Raw genomic sequence first — 22,022 nt, forward strand, 5'->3', positions numbered from 1 at the left:
ACCTCAGGGGCTATTGAGCTCTGCCAGACCCTTGTCAGGGTCCTTGTGGCCCAAAGCATTCCTTTCTCTGCTGGAATCTGTCAGTTAGCTCTGGCAAAAATCAAGTTTCCTCACCCTGAGCTTACTCCATCCACATAAGTTTCCCTGAGAAATTATGGAAAAGAAACTTGTTCGTATAATTCTCAAACATCAGAGCTGGAAAGGCTCTGAGAGACCATCTTGCCCCAACCCCTTTCATTTAACAGAATATGTAACTTCCTTTGCTCTATTTCCATGTTTTAAGGAATCCCCAAGGCTGCCTCATAATAAAAATCAGGAGCAAGGTAAGAGCTAAATTAATCAAGGAAGTAAACTGCTATGGGACCCAGCTGTGCTCAGGGAGGACTGAGTCATTAGAAATGTAGCCCTGGGACTCAAGATTTGTTTATTAAGAATTTTCTTCAAGGGCAAAGAGAAAGATCTATGATGGCTTAACTACAAAGATTTTCATGGGGTGGAGTGAGACTGAAAAAGGTTCGATGAGCTACCAGCCTGGCTGGAGGGTTTTAAAGGTCCTGCTTTGAAGAATCCTGCTTTACTTCTGTCTGACTGGGTCAGGCATTGTGGAGAAGTTGGCAAAGTTTGCCTGTGTGTCTCTTAACTTCCCCCAAAAAGTGTCTCTCTGGGTCCTGTACTCAGAGGATATGCTTTCAGTTCTGAAATATATCAAGAGAGCACTCATAACTGTGTTAGGGCTGGCATTGAGAGTCACATATCATTTACATATCTGCATTTGTAACAAAATTCACCCTGTGCAAAACACCATCACATGGATTCCTCTAGTTTAACCTATAAACAATGTAAGGGTAATTTTTAGCTACATTTTACAGATGAACAGGCTCAGTCTGCAGGATTGCCTAAGGCCATGTGACTAGTAAGAGGCAAAGCTTTGACTGTTGAGTCCAGAAGGATACCTCGTCCTGTGCTTGTTCTACTAAGCCACAATGCCTCAAGAGTGCCAAAACATGCCGTGAGAGCATACAGCAAATGAGGTAACAAGGGCCGCAGGGTTCAAACCACTTTCTTGATCTGATTTGCAATGAATGCTAGCACTACGATTGACTTATAGGAAACACAGAACAAATCTGGGAACTTACTGTTATTCCCAGAGAAGATTGGGAGATTGCCCCCCCCCCAAAAAAATTTACCCATCCTAGAGGTTTATGTTCTTGGAAACCTTTTCTTTCAGACTGGAAGAAGACAAGGAAATCTCATCAATTGAAGAAAATTCCTTATAAGAAAGCTTTATTCACACACAGGAGAGGATCAGATCCCATTGTAGTTCTGGGTAGTATTTAGCTATGTGCAGTGAACACTTTTGAAGGGTGTGTGTGTAGCAAGGCAGCGTAATGGGTATAGAGTTTCTTCAAGTAAACCAAGAAAGCTGTATCCTTGGGATTAGAAAGGGGATTATCAAGTTAGTTGTGCAGTTCAGGGAGAAATAGGAAGACCCCAGGTGGGAAAACTCTAAATAGACTGCGAATTGAGATTATTTGGACACACCAGATTACTTAGGGACCTTGACATGGGTTATATCCCTGTGTCTTTGGTGCTCAGAAAATAACCCATGGTGAGATCTGAATACAAGTTCAACACTGTATCCCCATTTTTGGAAAATGGACCAATTCCCTTCCCTTGTCTTGGAAATAGCTGATCAAAAAAAACCGATACATTTATTTTTATTTATTTATTTTTAATTCATGCTCTTTCCGTTTGTTGACACCTCTTACATGCCCAGGCAACTGCTCAAGTGTATTAGGAAATACAGTTGGGTATTGTGTAGCCGACTGGCCTCATGGTGGGAGTGCTCTGGCTGGGATGGAATGCTGCTAGGGGGACAAAGACGAAGAGGAGTCAAGGAAGTTGTCAGTTCACAGGCTAGTGAGCAGCCAGTCCAGCAACTGTTTCCTAGCCACGTTTCCCATAGCTTCATCCTGTTGCTGTTCTTTGGCAAACTTCATGACCTCTTGAAGAAGACCTCCTACACTGTACCCCTTTTCTGCTGCTTTAGCTGAAACCTGAGGAAGCTGTGGGGGAAACAGAGCTAGTGTGAGTTGCATGATGCTTTTTGGAGGAAAGACCTGCTGGACAAAATGAATTAACACCCTTCTACCACCCAACTCCCTCAACCCCTAACTTCTTCACCTACATCTACCACCTTCCCACCTATGATTCTAGGATTAGGGTACAGCATGTCATAGATACAGGACTAGAGGCTGCTGACACAGCTTTCCTTTTTCCTTGAACCTTCTCTAATGACATAGATCAAAATGCCAAAGATATTTTCTTTTTTGAGCTTCAAAAACAAACTCTGAAATTAGTTGTATTCATTAAATACTTCTCACCAGATGCTGGACCCTTCAGTTAGTTTGTGCTGATTGCTAGGTCAAGGTTTGGAGGTTGCCATTCCCCCACTTCCCTAAAAAATATGAGACTTGGAGTAGGGAGGATTGTCTGGCCTTGGCTTCTGGACTGAAAATAACTTGGTTAAGTATTTGATGTTTCTGGAATCCATCTAATGCAGGAAACCCAGCTGTCAGGGTGTGTGTGTGTGTGTGTGTGTGTGTGTGTGTGTGTGAGAGAGAGAGAGAGAGAGAGAGAGAGAGAAAATGTACATGTGTACGAACGTATGAATGCTGGCCTCCATGGAATTTGAGGAGCACAGCCAGGACTAGGGTGAGGCAAGTGAGGCACCTAGGACATAAAATTTAAGGAGAAAAGACTCTCAGGATACTTGCGGGACCCATGAGTTTGGGGGAGGAACATAGGGAAAATAATAAGAGACTAGTTTCAAACTGTTTCTGGTAGGTCAAACACAAAATTAGTCCCTGATACTTCCAACACCTCAAGAGGGAGGGAGGAACTCCATTTTCCTTTTCTTTCCTCTCCTCTCTAGAGTACTTGGGGGTCTTTCCTCTCCTCTCTAGAGTACTTGGGGGGATCTTAACTCAAAACATGAGACTTAACAATCATTCCCCAATGTTTCACTAGTTTGTCAAAAGGGTCACTGATGAAATGCGTTAATCTCACTCTCCTCTTCTTGGTGGAAATGCACAGACCTTGAGATGTCCACTTAGCTAGTGGTTCACTATTTTTGTGTCTTTTTATGAGGTGAAAGCAATTCATGAAGCATATGGTAAAGAATAGACTTGAAACTGGAATGATCTTGGGCTCTAAGTACAGTGCTGCCTCCTGCCTCTGCCCATTCCAACTTTCTTCTTATGCCTTAGATGCATTACTTACCTTTTCCAGTTGTCCATCATCATCTTCCATGAAGTAGAGCATGGGCACGTTAAACTGGGAGGCTGCAATCCACTGCAGGACAGCACAGAGCTGCTTTTGCAAGTTATTTGTGGAGCACTGATTATTGACAATTACTTCATGTCCAGGAGAGTCTTGATAGTTCTGTGGCATTGCATTATTGTGAGAGCATCTGGGCTTACTTGTTGAGGCTGCTTGTTCTTCCAACTCAGCGAGGGCTGCCCCATTTTTGGTATACTTAGCCATGATAAGGCAGAGCTTCATCACAGATTCTACCAGTCGATCTATAAAATGCTGGTTCATTTGCTTTATCCCACTGGTAAAGTCAAATTCTTGATGGTCCTGGCATTGTTCTTCTCCTTTATCAGGTCTCTGGGACATGGAAGTTGCTTTGTTTACCTTAGGCTCTGAATGCTTGTTCTCACCTTCACATGGATCCTCACAGTTGGAGCTCTCATTAAGCAGTTTCTGAATCAGCATTAGAACGATGTTTGACATGTCCATTTTCTGGGAGTCTATGCCTTGGTTCTCCTTTAGACTGGTGGATGATCCAGGGTCTCCGTGAGATTCTAGATGTTTCACTGAAAGTGCTTTGGCACTTTGGGCACCTCCACACTTCTCATATTGAGTACTCTGAGCCATATAGCTGGTGGTGGAATCAGGATACTCTTCTTCACATGTATCTTTGCCCCTAGCCTGCTGGGTCAGATGGTACTGGATCAGCTTAAGGGCAGAGACAATCAGGTCCTTGGCCAGTGAATCTGTGGAAGCACTGATCATTTCTCTTTTCTCATCTTTATTGCAGGATACTTTGGTAGCCATCTTCCATGGGTTTCCTTGCTTTTGGTTCCACATGGTCAGGCCCTCCTTGAGGATGTGTTCTCCGACTTTCTCAGCACTAGTGAGTGACTTGCATGGGTCTGATTTCATTTTGCATTTGTCATTCCCTTTCATTTCAGCTTTCATGGTTGAGAGTTCAAGACTCTGGTTATCATATTTGGGATCATAGGACCCAGCTTTTAAAGTTGCATATGACAGACTCTGAGACTTAGTCTCCTTCTTCTCACCAATAAGGGCACTGACCAAGCGCCTCAGCATGGCCTCCATGATGGCTGCAGCATTTTGTTTCCCATAGTTGAACAGATTTCTCTTGACAGCCGAGACAAAGTCTGAGTCAGTCATCAGGACCCCAGTAATAGTATGTAGGTTCTTCATGCAGGAATCAATCAAATCAGACACAATTTCCTTGGTATGCTTTAGCAACACCCTCTTCAGGATCACACATGCTGGAATTGGCTTCCCAGAGCTGTGCACTTTCAAGGTCTTCATGGTGGAGAACATCATGTCAGTTGCCACCTGATTTGCATAAACCATAAATCCCTTGCTGATGGAATCTGCAAATTCTTGGCTATCTCTCTGGCATATCTGTTTGTCTCCACTTTTGTTTTTGTTGCATAGTTCATTATATAGAAAGCTTCCTTGCACTCCTTCCTTGCACTCCTCCTCAGTGCCACACAGTTCTGCAGCAGTCAGTTCCATGGCTTCATGGGCCATTTCAGAAGCAATCTTGCTCACAGTAGGGGATGGAACAATGGAATGATGAAGGCATTTGCTTCTACCTTCCAACTTATCCATGATTTCCTTACGGGCCATCTGGATTACCAGAAAAGATAGTCGGTCGACATAGAAGGAAAGATCATCCAAAGAACATTTTCCATCAGGGGAAATGACTGCTCTCTGAGTGCTAAGAGATTTGGCTGAAGGACTTTGATTATTGTTGGTGTTTTTAGCTGCTGCCATCTCTAGCTGTAGGTTTTGAGGTCTGTTCAGCAAATCTATGTTCACTTGATCGGTATAGACACTGTAGCAGTTCCCAGAGGATGGTCTGTTATATCCGTCCTCTGTGTCTTCTACTTTATGTTTACAGTTAGAAGTTGAGGGGCTCAGTGCATGTTGGAAACCCAAGGCATACTTTTGGAGATCACTGAGAAGCCAGTGGAGGACACTTATGGGATCAGAGGAATCTTGTTTGAAAAGGCACACAGATCCCTCCGTCTAAAAGAAGAAGAAGACCTATCCATAAGAGTTTGGGTAGGTGACTTCTTTTCATTATTTTATTTAGAATATACATATAGAATATGCAGATTAGGGATTTGACCTTTTAGAGTTTGTGTGGGAACATAACATTCAGTTATATCCATTAATACACATTCAAGCAGAAGTGGCAACAACAAAAGTTCAGACTATATACATGTGTATACTTTATACAAGTGTTATCAATACATGTCTGCCAATGCATATGAATATGTTGTATCTCAATGTGTCAAAAATGTGTCAGAGTGTCTGCTGTGTGTGTATATATGCATGGAAATATGGCAAATCACATGTGTGAATATCTCAGTACATGTGAGAATGTGCCATTCTGTATTGTTAGTGTATGAAAATGTGCCTCTGTGTGTGTGTGTGCAGATGTGTGACTATGTGTAAGCATGAATAATAAAATATGAGTGTCTATGTCAGTGTGTCACTGAATATGTAAATGAGCAAGTGTCAATTTGAGTAATCTGCATATATGTGTATAAGATAAATTCACTAGTATGTATCATGCAGTTATAAATGCATTTACATATGTTAAAGCATAAATTCATATATTAACATACAATTTCATTAATAGATATAATTTTAATATAGTAATATGCATATGTTAAAATATGAACATGCATAAACAGATGATTGCATAATGACTATATATGTTATGTCAGTGCTTGACAATGTGTGTGTCAATGTTATCCATACCCTGGCATTTGAGTATGTGTGTGAGTAGGTGTGTTATTGCATTTGTGTCAACAGTATATGTATTAATGCATGCAAACAAGTGCATTAGTAAATATGTGTCACTTTGTGTAAGTTTGTGTGTATATCAGCATGACTGTATGACCATATACGTCTTTGCATAGATATGTATATTTGTGTACATATGTATATATGTATATGTTTATGATATATATGTATACAGACTCAATACCTGAGTCTGTATGGTCACTGTGTTTTGATCAAGCCTTATGCATGCCATGTGTATGAATGTATGTTCATGTATTGTGTAATAAGGGTGTTTATGTGTGTCATGTGTGGGCATGTCACTTCATCTGACTCTGTATGACTTTTATATCTTTGGATATGTGTGTCATTGTTTATGTTATGCTTGTTATGCTTGTGCGTGTCAATATCAAATGTAGCCAAGCATGAATTTATCATTACTTGTATAAATATAAATTTTTTGTAAATATATATAAATGTATACATTGATGTGTGTATCATTTTGTATAAATTTATATGTGTATATCCATGCCTGTGACTGTGTATACCCATGTCCAGATATATGTATATGTACTATAAACACATATTCAACCCAACACTAACTACCAAGCTCTCTGCTCCTTCTATTGCTTCATCTCCTCTCTTTTCACTGAATTTCTAGAAATGTGAGGCCATGATAAAGGCAACTTTTTGCAAAGAAGCTTAAGTTATAATCAAGGAGATCTGCATTGTATGTAGGAAATATGGGCTGCTTTTTCAAAAGTTAATGCCAGGTATAATTTATCCCTTTCTTAAGACTCCAAAATTGAGTTGGCCATACCCAAGTAAACTGAAAATTCTTTGGATACTGCAATGTAAACTTGTTTTTCCTTTCTTGGGGGCCACTCCTTTTGCTCCAAAGGAGTCTGGGGCTGGAAATAATGTTTTGGTATAATATGAGCCTAGAGATACAGAACAAGAAACATTTGACTCCTTTGCACTAAAGTCTAATATCCTGTCCCAATACCAGCCACTCCAGTCTTGTATGCATGTGAGGGTGACTTGTTGTGTGCTCCAGTGCACTCCACAAGCCAGGAGCCTAACAGATATAATTTTGGATACTTACACAAAACCAAAAGGAGTCTGTATGTGATAGTGGCATGCAAGACTAGTTGCTTCTAATTTTAAGCTACTCAACAGGCTAGGTAATCTCTTAAACAACAGGGTAAGGATGAGGTACTCAAATTCTTGGTGGTTATGGATTGCCTCTGCTCCAATCCCTCTTTCTTCCTTACTGGATGCTGGGCAATGTGGGGCACCCAGATCTATTACCAGCCAGCAAAGATTGCAAATAGTCTTGTATGATTCCGATTGGATGGGTAGCTGGAAATCAGGAAAGGGCATTCTGATCCTCTGTGATTAGTGCCATTATTAAGTACCTGGGTATTGAACTTACTGTGGCCTTGAACTTAGGTCTGTGCTCTTTAGAATGTCATAGTATTCAAATTGATGAGCCTGTTTAACAATACTTGTCTTAACATGTCTGACCCAGAGTCCTCAGATTCATCACTGAGCTGAGAATTAGAAGTGGTGGAATGTCAGAGGCTACGTGTACCTTAGACTGGTCTTTCTTCTCAGCATCCTTGATCATAATAATCTCTTTTTCTTCCATATTTTCCAGGTTTAAGCTGTCTTGTGAGCTGGAACCAGAAGCATCCTATGGAATTAAAGTGTGAGATCTTACACAATTGCTTTGAAGAATGAGATGAAGTTCTCTCCACAAATTACTACTCCCCTCTCTGAAGATGCTCACAAAGCCATCAGTCTCAAGAACCATATTCATCATCCTTTGGATGTGGTTTTTAAAAAATGAATAAATAAAAAACAACTTTTCAGACATACTACCTTCCATGTGTTATCTCTTTCAGCCCTACCAGCAACTTAAATGGCTTCTAAAATGAGACTTGTTATCAAGAGTGACAGTAAATTCAGACCAGGGATCTTGGGCTCATGAGACTGCTGGATTTCCCCCTGAATCCCCTCCACCTTTCCCCTCACTCCCCCAACACTTTCCATTCTTCATACTTCAGTGATAACCCTTCTCAGCAATTTCCCACCCATTCTGACTCTGAGCAGAGAATACACACCTTGCAGTCTTTATCTTCTACATTCACGGTGGACACATCAACAAAGCATACCTGCATCAAATTAGGAGGGTGAATTTAGAAAAACTCTTGAGAAAGGGACATAATTTCTCTTTCTTGAAGATGATAATAGCACCTACCTCATAGGGTTCTTGTGAGGATTAACTGAGATACTGTATGGAAAGCATGTAAAAGCAGATTGCCTGGCACAGAGTAAGTACTCAATAAATGTTAATACTATGATTATTGTTAGGCAGACAGAATCTCAGCATTAGTACATCTCTTAAACGAGAATACCAACCTGTCAGAGTAAGGCCCAAGGTACAATATCCATATATATTAATTGAGAAAACTAAGAAGAGAAATGGCTTGCCCAACTAACACAAAAAGGTGGAGCGTGTATTAGAACTCAATTTTCCTGGCTTCCAGTTTAGGGCACTTGCCACTACACTAATGTTTCTCAAAATTTACTTTATTATCAGTGATATAGACTAGTTTAAGTAGTATGTGGATAAACATTTCTGCATTTAATAGGTGTATTTTTATTGTGTTTTAGGGAGAATACACAATAGAACATCAAACCTGGGATATTATGGATAATATTTCTTAGCATGATTGTCATTTAAAAAATGTAAGTCAATTTTTAAAACATGGTAAAAATACATATTAATTAAATAATAGTATGTGTGGCATTTGAACATGATTAAAAAATGTGAAGCCCTATGTAATTACTTGAAGTTTGGGAAACAGACCATGAAGCATTTTTCCCTCCTGAGGGGTGCTAAGGTAACACTGTTACCTAGGCAATGTTATTATGACTTAACAGGCTTCACTGATAGGGGCTGGTTGCTAGGCAACCACCACTCCTCTCTCCCCTCTGGCTCCTCCCCAGCATCCCCTCCCCAGGTCCTTTACATCACACCTCACCCTGCCCCTCCCTTGATTTTTATCTCTGTGATGTATGAGCATGGTGGCCCCTGACAGATCTCGTTGAGCTTGGCTGCTTGGAGAAGTCATGGTATCATCGTCCATTAGTTTAGTTTAGGCCCCAGGATATCTATACCTATATGTCAATTTTTCCTACTCCTCGGCAGGAGTCATTTTCTATCTTACCACTTTCCGGTCCTGATCTTGCTGTTCTGCTGGTTTGTAGAGGTCTACCTTGCACATACTCCTGGAGCTGTGTAACCAGTCAATATCATCAAACATCTGGAAAGAGAAAGAAAAGAAAACTGAAATTCTTATATATGGTTTTTGGAAACTGGGTCAGTTTGGATAAGAATCTCTAGAGGGGGTTCTAAAACCTATTTCTGTGTTTCATATATAGATTTAGGCTAGGAACTGGTGAAGTGGGCAGTAGGGGACACATTAAAATGTTTGAACTTGACACTCAGGATCATTATCTTTTAGTGAAACCCATAGTCTCCTTTAATTTAGACTCCCCACACCCTACTTCTACCCAACTCTACTAACTAAATCTCTCTGATCTCCACATTTCTTTACCCACTTTTGAGTACCTTCAAAAAACCCCAGCTCACCCTCCCCTATCTAACTTAATTCTAGCTAACTCCAGTTCAACCAGTCTTTCCTGTTATACTAAAAAAAGTAAAATTAGATAAATATCTGTAACACATCACCCAAAGCCATTGGAAAAGACTAAAGTCAATAGCAGTAAATAAATAGCCCTTTTATTAAAACAACATATATAATTTCAACATATAGAACAAGATTCTGAATGCTGAGAAAACCCAGTCTAATAGCCATAAATATAACACCAAAAGACAGCAATCTGAGGGAAGACCAGACCCTGATACAATAGGATCAAGTTTAATTTATTTTATAAAGAAAAAATAATCTCTACCAACTTCCTTCCACTACCACCCCGCCACCACCTCCCAATCCAGTCTGGAAATAAAAGTGAAAAGGAAATGACAGAAGCCAGTGACTGATTTTTGCTACATAAGACATGAGATTTATGCTCAGAACTCACAGTTAATTGCTGGGTAGACTTGTCTTGGTATCTGGAGCTTGAATTTGATTTCTTTTTAAAATTTAACAAGATAAATCCTTTTTGCCAAGTATTAGAGGGCTATTGAATTCCCCCTGCCACCTACCCTTCTCTCCCCTCCCTTCTGCCCTTCCCCCTTCCTATCTCCTTCCTCCCCTATCCTCTCTCCCCCCTCCCCTCCCTACTTTCCCCCATCTCCAGTCTCCCCTTCCCCTCTCCTCCCTCCCTTTCCCCTCTCATTCCCTCTCTCCCTCTCCCCTTTCTTCCCCCTCCCTCCCTTTCTCATTCTTCCTTCCTCCTTCTTCCCTTCCACCCCTTCTCTATTCCCCCACAACATATTAATAATAGCTATTCTCTAATGGCTATCTTTTCATATGATAATAATACATTCCTGCTTTTTATCATCCCTGCCTCCAACCAAGATCTTCTTGAACTCTTCCTTCAGGAAGCTCTGTGAAACCTTGAAAAAGTCATAGGAAAAGACTCCTACACACTCAGACGAGGGAGTTTCTTTTTTTCCAAGAGCTACATAGAGAACACTAGCCTACTAAAAAAAGGTGGAGGCATAGAGTCCCTTATGTGATTCAGATACAGCCTAAGTCCAAGTCCAAAAGAACTGTGAGAAATAAAATTTATGAACTCATTACCTTGATGATGAAGTTCTTTTAGACGTTGGGCTGAAAATGTGCCACCCAGAAGGGAGATGTGCCCCTTTAGATGGAACTGAGAAGTGCCAAATTTTTGGGCACCCGCAGCTGGCTGCCACCCCTGTCAGCTGTTGAACTAGACTGAGGGCCCAGGCTTTCCCCTGCTGCCTTTGACCATGGGGTGTGGCAACAGGGTTTGTTGGGTCACAATGCCTGAAACCATAGCAACCTGACCAAAGGTGGGCATGTTGGCAAACTCAGTAACCTATTCCCATCAAAAGCACATCAGGCTGTCTGCTATGGGACAAACTTTTTCTGTTATCTCTATGAGGGTACACACATTTTTCTCACATTTTCTCCAGCTCACAGTCCGTCAAGATATCCCTTCTCTTTTTATTTCTTGCTAGTCCTCCAGAACAATGTAATCATATCCCCACTAGAGAATCAGAAGTTATGTGGCAAGAGATCTTTAGATTTACATAGAAACAGAGAAATCTTGATCCAAGTCTCTTTTCTGGGTATCCCAAATAAAAGTATGAAAATAGAAACTTGGGAGGCTGCCTTAGCAGCTTCTGTAGTTTCACCTCACCATTAAGATGCCCCCTTAGCTATTCAGAAAGAAGTCAGATGTCCCTACCATTGCAGTATCAAAGCACGCCATCATGTAGGACCCTTGAATGATGTTTTCTTGTCAATTTGGATGCTGCAATGATTCTTCCAGTCTGCCTCAAGATGCTGGTCTTTTCTTCAACTCTCCATGCCCTCCTAAAGCCTTGACTGCCAGCTGGTACCAGAGCTACTTCTTGATGACATCACTGTTTCTATAGAGAACAGTGACAGCACAATGTTGGAGGGCTCTAAGGATTCCGTGTGCTCTAAGTGGTCCAGCAGGCCTTCCCTGTGAGAAATAAGTAGTCCAGAGAAAAGCTGATCTAGTTGAGACAGGATCTGTCCTTTACAGACTCCTTAGGCCATGAAAAGACTTAAGCGTCACTTAATCTTTTCCATCTGGCCAGTGCTGGTTTGTCGGTTTCAGTATGTGTTAGAGGATTATCCATTACACTTTGAGATGCCTTCATCTCATCTCACTGAGTTTAGCCCCAGTTTGGAAACATTATCCCACAACCAAATGGCTCTCACTGTGCCCAAGTGTCATCTTGTCTTTCCTTGTTTCTTCTCCACGTCTCCACTTTAATAACTGCATGCATGTAAATAAATGCATCTAAATTAACAATCAGTTTAGATGATCCCCTAAAAGAGTTTCATCTTCTTAGTTCTAGCTCCACTTATTCTTTTTCCTGTTGCCCCTGAGATTTCATCTTCTAACTCTGCTATATGATTTTGATCCTGTTAGTTCATGGCGTTAAAGAGAAACAGCCAAGAGTTTGTTAGAGGTGGCAAGACAGATTTTATTCAGGCCATTGTATTAGAAAAGAGAGACTTCTGATGAACAGATCTCAACTCCACTGAAACAAAAGACAAGGTGTGCTAAGGAAAGGTACTGAAGGACATTGAGTAGGGGTGAACTTGGTCAATGTATTGGAGCATCTGTGCTTGCTAATGGGTGCTTATTAAAGTTAGGCTCCCTATGTTCACAATATCAGATTTATACAGAAAAATGTAATTAAGACCTATAAAAAAAGAAATGAAATAAACTATAAAAAAGTGAAATAAAAAAAGAAAGTAAAATAAAAGAAAAAGAAAAGAAATTTAAGCTCTTACCTTCCCATAGAGACATGGAGACACAGACCCTATTTTTCTTGATCATTACATTACAAAGGGATGGCTTCCAGGTTGTTGAGAAAGACAGTCCTGGATTGTAGAAGATACATCTTAAATGAAGAGAGAAAGAATTTACAATTGCAAGTTTTCTAAAGTACATGCTTTAAGGAAAGGGAGTCAGGGCCCATAGTCAGGTTTTGGCCTGAACAAACAGTACATTCTTTTGGCAGCATTGAGCTGTCTCAGGAAGGCATTTTAAGGGGGGCTGGGAAACTGACACAAGAACAGAAAACCAAACACCACATGTTCTCACTCATAGGCGGGTGTTGAACAGTTAGAACACGTGGACACAGGGAGGGGAGCATCACACACTGCGGTCAGCTGCGGGGGGGCTAGTGGAGGGACAGCGGGGTGGTGGGGAGGGTGGGGAGGGATAATGTGGAGAGAAATACCAGATATAGGTGATGGGGGGATGAAGGCAGGAAACCACCTTGCCATGTATGTACCTATGCAACAATCCTACATGATCTGCACATGTACCCCAGAACCTAAAGTACAATTTTAAAAAAGGGGGGGCTGGGAATGTCATCCCAGGGAAATGGCCTTTGGCAGCATTGAAATGTCTCAGGAAGACATTTTATTTTTATTTTTATTATTTTTTTTATTGCATTTTAGGTTTTGGGGTACATGTGCAGAACATGCAAGATAGTTGCATAGGTACACACATGGCAGTGTGTTTTGCTGCCTTCCTCCCCTTCACCCACATTTGGCATTTCTCCCCAGGCTATCCCTCCCCAGCTCCCCCCTCCCACGCTCTCCCTCCCCTATTCCCCCCATTTTAAGGGGGCTGGGATTGTCATCCTAGGGAAATGGCCTTGAGCTGATAGAAACTATGCTAGTGTTTGTTCAGGTCTCTTAGTGTGTGTATGTGTCCAGGAGTGAGTGGATGAAATTGTGCTGAAAGTTGCAGTACTTATAGGCCGAAGTTGAGGCCTAGCTGAGAAGTGGGCTCAGAGAAGCCTGACTAAACTTTGGTCATGAAGAGGGTCTTTGTCAATGGTGATCAGCTAAAATCCATAAAACATCACTGCTTTTTCCTATACCATCCTTTTGTCAAGGGGCAACTTTTGATGATTAAAGACAAAGTTGGAGCTCCTGTGTCTGGCTCATCTCTGTGGAATATGAAGCAAAGGAAGAAAACGTTTACATATTCTCCAAGTACAAGAAATCGTATCTCTGAGAGATTAAAAACAAAACCAACCAACCAACCAAACAAACAAAAAACTCTGTGTCTCCCAGCCCAGAAAGGAACAACCATGATTCATGCCTGGAAAATGTCTTAGTAATCCCCAAATGACAAAGAGAGAACTACTATGAATGATTAGAGCACTCTCCCAGGGCACCTGAATCCTGTCATTCTGGAGGCTAACCAGGAGCAGCATTTGGATGTGAAACCAATGAGGAAAATGTAAGGGAGAATCAAGGCAGACCTGGCTCAGTCACAGGTCACAGTACATTTACTGCCTCTTCTTTCTCTTAATGAGACTCTCAAATTGTTCTGTACTGAGTAGAGGGGCTGAGAGGCGGGTGAGGGACAACGGATGTTCAAACAGTCAAAGTAAGGAATATACTGTATTAGTGTGGGAATGTGTGTGAATAGTCTGCACTTAAGTTAGTCTTTAAGAGCCAAATATAGAGATATTAAACACAAAAGCCTTGGTCATAATTTTTTTCTATTGTCTATTTTGCAACCTTGTTTATTCTACCCAAACATCTCTTTCACACAAACTTGTGAATAATAGTGCAAATCAACACTTTAAATACACTCTCAGTTTTCATTTGGCTAGGAAAAAAACTATGAAGATGATAAAAATGGGACCTGTGTTTATAATATAATTACCACGAATAAATGACAAAAGGAAATTAAATGAAGTGGGCCATCAGCCTTCATGAAATCACTATCTGTCTGGTAATCTTGCTGGGTATCTTCCAGCCTGAGATTTAGCCTACCTTTTATGTGATGACACAATGACCATTTAGAAAATGGGCAGTGATGCCAGTGATCATCAGACATCATTTGCTGTGGACCAATATAACTGGGAACACCATTTCTTTTTCTCCTGAACTGTTTTCCTGCCATGAGAGTGCAACGACATTTAGAGCAGCTTCATACAAACATACTAAAGGAAATAATTAGTCACATTGAACATTTTGGCAATGGTACTGCATAATTACTTCTGTCAAGTATCTGTGTTTTGTCTGCATTGTACATATTTGTCCTTTCCTATGAGTGATTGGAGGAGTGGAGGGGGAAGATAAAGGACTTTTAAAGTCTATAAACATTATAAAAAATTTAAGGGGACAACTGCTAACGATAAGTGGAGTCTTAGGTATGTTGGAGGTTCTTTCATAGGCAGGGGCTTAATTAGGCAGCTAAAGTTCTGTTCCATAACCTTATGGTAGAAAATGACTTATGGGTAATTTTGAGGGATGAGCTTGGCTTGGCAGTGATTATTTATGGTCAGGCTCTTCCCTTTTATAATTATGAAATTTCCTTCCCCTGATTTCCTAGAACATTTGTTTATTGTCAGGATAATTCATTTGACATTTACTAAATCTGGCCTTGTAGAGTTAATTACCTTTTTCTATTCCTAGATCACCTACATTGCAAGCCTAGAAGGTTTTCTATTTCTTTTTCATTGCATCCACCACAATACCGGACACGCAGCTGGGCTCGAGACACAAGTTTTTTGGAATTTTTAGGGCAGGAAACATAATTCAGAAATCACAGCATCATGGGATCTGTAAACAGGACCAAAAATCTTGGTTAGCTATCTGAGTGGTCAGGCTTCTTCACTATTCTTGTGAATAATAGTGTGAATCAACACTTTAAATACACTCTCAGTTTTCATTTGGTTAGAAAAAAACTATGAAGATAATAAAAATGGGACCTGAGCAATAATTGTCACACTTTAGCGTGCATCAGAATCACCTGGAGGGCTTCAGTTTCTCATTCTGCGGGTCTGGAATGGGGGCTGAGAATTTGCCTGGTACTGTGTATTACATGCATTATCTCATTTAATTCACGCACAGCATTATGAAATGCCTACCACTTTAATTATAAATGACTAGCTGGAGCGCAGAGGCCACGTGACTGGTGGGGGGGCTAGGTAGGCACTGGCCACTTCCATCGTCCTAGGGGTGGGGGGGGGGCGTGTGTGTGTGTGTGTGTGTGTGTGTGTGTGTGTGTGCGTAGATTAGCTTTTCTTTCTTTCAGGGTTTGGATATCCAAAAGGGAAATTCCCTGAGAAAAAGTAGAAAGATACCTACTCTGATCTTCTGGCCCCATCTGGTGGTTTCAATACTGACTGGAAAAGAAAAAAAAAAAAAAAAGCACTGATTCGTGATCTCCCCCTGCTGGTGAGAGTGGTGGGGTCAGTCCAGCCGCCTCTGGTACCGGTTATTCTGAGGTGCTTTTCTGTTGAGGCCGTTATTCTGAGGCAGCTGGGCTGACGCGGTTAGTCCCCTCTCCTTCTGTCCGTTATCTGTATTGATTGGTTTGGTTTCGTATTGTTTTCTTTCAGTTTTCGATTGGTGGAGAACTTTCTGCGAATAGCTTTTGTTCCAGTCCATCTGTGGCTTGTTAAAGGGTCAACATGTCTTGTCAGTCGTGACGAGAGCTTTTTGCCTTATATATTGATTATATATTATAAATATAGAAATATATCCTGCGTCAGGCTGGAGGTGTGGGAGGAAAACTGGCTGAGGGAACTAGCCTTTAATTAGTTTATTTCCTTCCGGTCAACCAACAAACTTGTTTGGAACATCTGACAAAATAACCTTTAAAAAGTACTTCAGACCGGGCGCGGTGGCTCACGCCTGTAATCTCAGCACTTTGGGAGGCCAAGGCGGGCGGATCGCCTGAGCTCAGGAATTCGAGTCTACCTTGGCCAACATGGCAAAACCGTCTCTGCTAAAAATACAAAAATTGGCTGAGCGTAGTGGCAGGCGCCTGTAATCCAAGCTACTAGGGAGGCTGAGGCGGAAGAATGGGTTGAAACTGGGAGGTGCAGGTTGCAGTGAGCTAAAATGGCGCCACTGCACTCCAGCGTGGACGACAGAACAACAGTTTCAAAAGAAAAAAAAAAAAAACTTGGTCGGGCGCAGTGGCTCACGTCTCTAATCCCAGCACTCTGGGAGGCTGAGTGTGGACGGATCACCTGAGGTCGGAAGTTTGAGACCAGCCTGACCAACATGTAGAAACGTTGTCCCTACTAAAAATACAAAATTAGCGGGGTGTGGTGGCACGTGCCTCTAATCCCAGCTACTCGGGAGGCTGAGGCAGGAGAATTGCTTGAATCCGAGAGGCGGAGTTGCGGTGAGCTGAGATGGTGCCATTGCACTCCAGCCTGGGCAACAAGAGCCAAACTCTGACTCAAAAAAAAAAAAAAAAAAAGAAAAGAAAAGAAAAACTTTAAATATACTATTTCTTGGTGACAAAAACATCCTGCCCTGCAGATTGTATATCAGTGAATGAATGTTTTAAAGTGGGGTGTGGTGGCTGAGGTGGGAGGATCGCTTGAACCCAGGAGGTGGAGATGGCAGTGAGCCGAGATCACACCACTGCACTCCAGCCTGGGCAAGAGAGCAAGACTCGTCTAAAAATAAAAATAAATCTATTTTAAGTTAATATACTATTTATTATTTATGCTATTAAAATAAAAATAAAAATAGAAAATTAAATATACTATTACTTGGTGACAGCTGGGTGTGGCGGCTCACTCCTGTAATCCCAGCACCTTTGGAGGCTGAGGAGGGAAGATCACTTGAGGGAAGGACTTTGAGTTTCAGCATGGGCAACATAGCAAAACCTCTGCTTCTACCAAAAAATAAAAGAAATAAAGTAAAATTAGCAGTGTGTTGTGGAGCATGCCTGTAGTCCAAGTTACTTGGGAGGCTGAGGTGGGAGGATCACTTGAGCCTGGGACGGGGAGGGAGAGGTTGCAGTGAGCTGAGTTCACACCACTGCACCACTCCAGCCTGGGCGACAGGGCGAGACTGTCTCAAAAAAAGAAAAAGAAAAAGAATTAAATATAATACTACTTGTTGGCAGCTGGGCACACTGTCTCGCTCTTGTAATTCCAGCACTTTGGGAGGCTGAGGCAGGAGGATCACTTGAGGGCAAGAGTCTGAGTTTGAGACCAGCCTGGGCAATGTAGCAAAACCTTCATCTGTACCAAAAGAAAAAGAAATTAGCCATCTGTGTTGGTGCATGCCTGGGATGTTGATGCCACAGTGAGCAGTGATCTCACCAACTGCCCTCCAGCCCCCTGTACCTCTTGCTCTCAACTCAGCATGATGAATTGGGGTAATGACTTCAGGTCGCAGCTGTTGGAAAACATGTTCCCACGCCCTAGGAGGACACCCTAGACAAAAGCCACTTGAGAAGCCTTCCTCCAATTAAACGGGAGATTGGTGATTTCCCCGTGACAGAATCACTCCCCATCCTAAAAACTGTATTTTTGTGTATGTCATATTTATTGATACATTTCTTTAATATTTCCATCATGAAAGTGTGTAGAGGTTCAAGGAAGGCAGTAACTGTCTCTGTGTACAACCTAGCAGTGGCTTATGTGTTTAGACACTCAGTAGCTCTTGGTGATGTTGAGATGATTATGGCAATAGTGATGGTGTTGATAATAATAGTGAACTCAATAATATGTGTCTTCTGAAATACTCAGTAGTTTTACATTCACCTTGTGAATTTATAATTCACACATTACATTCTGCCTTGTGGTATATTTGTTTCATTATGAGCTTTATCTTTCCCAAAACAGGACTTCTTGAAGAGAATGACTGTGTTTTACTCATTTTCATTTACCCTGCTAATGATAAAAAGGTTCATATATATTAGTAAATGCCTAATTATATTTATATAATTGAAAACAAGTGGTAATGATTCTTCAAAAATTGCTATCCCCAGGACCACATAGAGGTGCTTGGCCAAGGCCAAAAACGAAAGCATTGGGTCATCCTGATCCAAACTGCCTGGATTATCTTAATAACTAGCTGACTGGGTCCAGTGAACCTATCCTTGCCACTCTTCAATGTAACATTTTTTAGGAACTGATATATTTTATTAGCTATGATGTTTTTATAACAGCACTGTTGAAATATAATTCATATGCCATGCAACTCATTTAAAGTATACAACTCAGTGTTTTTTTTTTACTGTGTCACAGTTGTACAACCATCACCATAATCAATTTAGAGCTTTTTTTTAAATCACCCCCAGAAGAAACCCTATACCCTTTATCTATCACATCTCAGCCACCCCTCCATCCCTATACTTCCCAGCTTTAGGCAACCACTAATCTACTTTCTGTCTCTCTAGTTCTGTCTATTCTGGACATTCAATACAATGTGTGGTATTTTGTGATTGGCTTCTTAGCAAAACTTTTCCCAGCAATGAGCTGTGGGAACATGTGTGAAATGTCTGTGAGGGCAGTTCATTGGAGAATCAGCGGCAAGGGTTTTTATTGGGGACTGGTTATACAGGCACCTTCTACCTAGCACAAAAATTTCAGATTTCTAGGAGGAAATCTGGTGTTCACCATAAACCATAAAGCAAAGTGAGCTAATCTTATCCATTAGTGTTGTGGGAACCAGCTCCAAATCTAAGTTCCCAGATGCTAGCCAAGGGCCAACCTTTGTAAGCAGGATTTTCAAATGGCAGCATTCTTAGGTCTGATATGTTATCTCTGTTCCACACAGATTTTAATGGGGATTGTGTTGATTCTGTAGATCAATCTGGGCAGTATTGCCATCTTAACAATATTAAGTAAGCTGATCAATGAACACAAGACGTCTTTCCATTTACTTAGTTCTTTCTCTTACTGATGGTTTGTAGTTCTCAGTGTACAAGACAATATCTGTCTTGTTCTCAGTGTACAAGACAAAATTTGTTTGCTAATATCCTGCTAATAATTCATGAGGCTATTGGCTCGTAGTTTTCTTATTTTGTATTATCTTTGGATGTTTTTGGCATCGCTGTAAAAGTGTTCTCATATAATATGTTGGGAAATGTTACCTTTTCTATTTTCTGGAAGTAACAGATGTAGAATAGGTGTTAATTGTTCTTTAAATATTTGGTTTAATTCTCCAGTGAAATCGTCTGGACCTGGAGAGTAATCTTTTGGGGAATTTTTAAATTAATAATTGAATTTATTTAAAATTGGGGGTATTCAGATCATCTGTTTCCTATTGGGTGTATTGTGGCAGTTTGTGCTTTCCAAGGAATTCATCCATTTCTTTTAAGTTGTGAACTTTATGTGTGTAGAGTTGTCCATAGTATTCCCTTATCCTTTTTATGTCAGTAGGGTCTGTAGCGGAATCCCTTGTTTTATTTCTTTTAAGAAAACCTTTTATTGAGGTATAATTGATATATTAATACAAAGAGTTGCATATATTTAATGTGTACAATTTGACAAGCTTGTTCATATGTAAACACCCATGATTCCATTACCATAATCAAGGTAGTAGACATATCCAACACCTCCCAAAGTTTCCTTGTGTCCCTTTGTTGGTGGTGGTGGTTGTTTGTTTTGGTAAGTACGCTTAACATGATATCGACTCTTAACAAATTTTGAAGTGCCCAATACTGGATTGTTTTTGGTTCATTTGTTTGTTTGAGATGGAGTCTCACTCTGTTGCCCAGACTGGGGTGCAGTGGCGGGATCTTGGCTCACTGCAACCTCTGCCTCCTGGATTCAAGTGATTCTCCTGCCTCAGCCTCCTGAATAGCTGGAATTACAGGTGCCTACCAGTATGCCCGGCTAACTTGTATTTTTAGTAGAGATGGGGTTTCACCATGTTGGCCAGGCTGGTCTCGAACTCCTCACCTCAAGTAATTCACCTGCCTTGGCCTCCCAAAGTGTTAGGATTACAGGCATGAGTCACCACGCCCATCCCATACTGTATTGTCAACTATAGGCACTGTGTTGTACAGCAGATCTCTAAAATTTATTCAGCTATATCATTTCTGATATTGCTAATTTGTGTCTTCTTTTTTTCTTTGTCGATCTTGCTAGAGGTTTGTTAGGTTTTTTATCTTTTCAGAGAACCAGAGTTTGTTTCATTGATTTTTTTTTTTTTTAATTTTTTATTGGATTATAGGTTTTGGGGTACATGAGCAGAGCATGCAAGACAGTTGCGTAGGTACACACATGGCAGTGTGCTTTGCTTTTCTTCTCCCCTTCACCCACATTTGGCATTTCTCCCCAGGCTATCCCTCCCCACCTCCCCCTCCCACTGGCCCTCCCCTTTTCCCCCCAATAGACCCCAGTGTTTAGTACTCCCCTTTCTGTGTCCATGTGTTCTCATTTTTCATCACCCACCTATGAGTGAGAATATGCGGTGTTTCATTTTCTGTTCTTGTGTCAGTTTGCTGAGGATGATGTTTTCCAGATTCATCCATGTCCCTACAAACGACACGAACTCATCATTTCTGATTGCTGCATAATATTCCATGGTGTATATGTGCCACATTTTTCCAATCCGGTCTATTATCAATGGGCATTTGGGTTGATTCCAGGTCTTTGCTATTGTAAACAGTGCTGCAATGAACATTCGTGTACATGTGTCCTTATAGTAGAACGATTTATAGTCTTTTGGATATATACCCAGTAATGGGATTGCTGGGTCAAATGGAATTTCTATTTCTAAGGCCTTGAGGAATCGCCACACTGTCTTCCACAATGGTTGAACTAATTTACACTCCCACCAACAGTGTAAAAGTGTTCCTTTTTCTCCACATCCTCTCCAGCATCTGTTGTCTCCAGATTTTTTAATGATCGCCATTCTGACTGGCGTGAGATGGTATCTCAATGTGGTTTTGATTTGCATCTCTCTGATGACCAGTGACGATGAGCATTTTTTCATATGATTGTTGGCCTCATATATGTCTTCTTTCGAAAAGTATCTGTTCATATCCTTTGCCCACTTTTGAATGGGCTTGTTTGTTTTTTTCCTGTAAATCTGCTTGAGTTGTTTGTAAATTCTGGATATCAGCCCTTTGTCAGATGGGTAGACTGCGAAAATTTTTTCCCATTCTGTTGGTTGCCGATCCACTCTAGTGACTGTTTCTTTTGCCGTGCAGAAGCTGTGGAGTTTCATTAGGTCCCATTTGTCTATTTTGGCTTTTGTTGCCAATGCTCTTGGTGTTTTGTTCATGAAGTCCTTGCCTACTCCTATGTCCTGGATAGTTTTGCCTAGATTTCCTTCTAGGGTTTTTATGGTGCCAGGTCTTATGTTTAAGTCTTTAATCCATCTGGAGTTAATTTTAGTGTAAGGTGTCAGGAAGGGGTCCAGTTTCTGCTTTCTGCACATGGCTAGCCAGTTTTCCCA

The 22,022-nt window shown here is 41.1% G+C and overlaps 2 protein-coding genes across 3 annotated transcripts in view; one reads left to right on the forward strand and one right to left on the reverse strand.

Moving 5' to 3' along the window:
• Positions 1-1,702: 1,702 nt before the first annotated feature.
• Positions 1,703-11,662, reverse strand: AKAP4 (A-kinase anchoring protein 4). 2 transcript variants are annotated; one of them, XM_017968775.4, is made up of 6 exons: positions 10,896-11,038; positions 9,354-9,449; positions 8,244-8,294; positions 7,712-7,813; positions 3,283-5,355; positions 1,703-2,066 (listed from the first exon to the last, which is right to left on the reverse strand). In XM_017968775.4, the coding sequence occupies exons 2-6, from the start codon at positions 9,447-9,449 to the stop codon at positions 1,911-1,913; spliced, it is 2,478 nt and encodes an 825-aa protein (XP_017824264.3). In that variant the 5' UTR covers positions 10,896-11,038; the 3' UTR covers positions 1,703-1,910. The 2 variants fall into 2 exon arrangements, with proteins under 2 accessions (XP_017824264.3, XP_035144643.2); XM_035288752.3 differs by lacking the exon at positions 10,896-11,038 and adding an exon at positions 11,533-11,662 and having other exon boundaries at positions 1,735-2,066.
• Positions 11,663-16,072: 4,410 nt separating this feature from the next.
• CCNB3 (cyclin B3) overlaps positions 16,073-22,022 on the forward strand; it is a 91,121-nt gene continuing 85,171 nt past the window's right edge. The window contains exon 1 of the mRNA XM_054250902.2: positions 16,073-16,134. The gene's annotated coding sequence lies outside the window, so the exon portion shown is untranslated. The remainder of the gene's footprint in view (positions 16,135-22,022) is intronic.

The sequence above is a fragment of the Callithrix jacchus genome, chromosome X (genome assembly GCF_049354715.1).
Source record: "Callithrix jacchus isolate 240 chromosome X, calJac240_pri, whole genome shotgun sequence".
NCBI lineage: Eukaryota > Metazoa > Chordata > Mammalia > Primates > Cebidae > Callithrix > Callithrix jacchus.

Coding starts and splice junctions, on each gene's coding strand:
- AKAP4 (XM_035288752.3), bottom strand. CDS start 11,559: ATGATGGCGTGCTTTGATACTGCAATG. Junction 9,450..11,532: donor CGTGCTTTGATACTGCAATG/GTAGGGACATCT, acceptor TTCTCTTTCCAG/ATGTTTGATGATATTGACTG. Junction 7,814..8,243: donor TAGAAGATAAAGACTGCAAG/GTGTGTATTCTC, acceptor TTAATTCCATAG/GATGCTTCTGGTTCCAGCTC.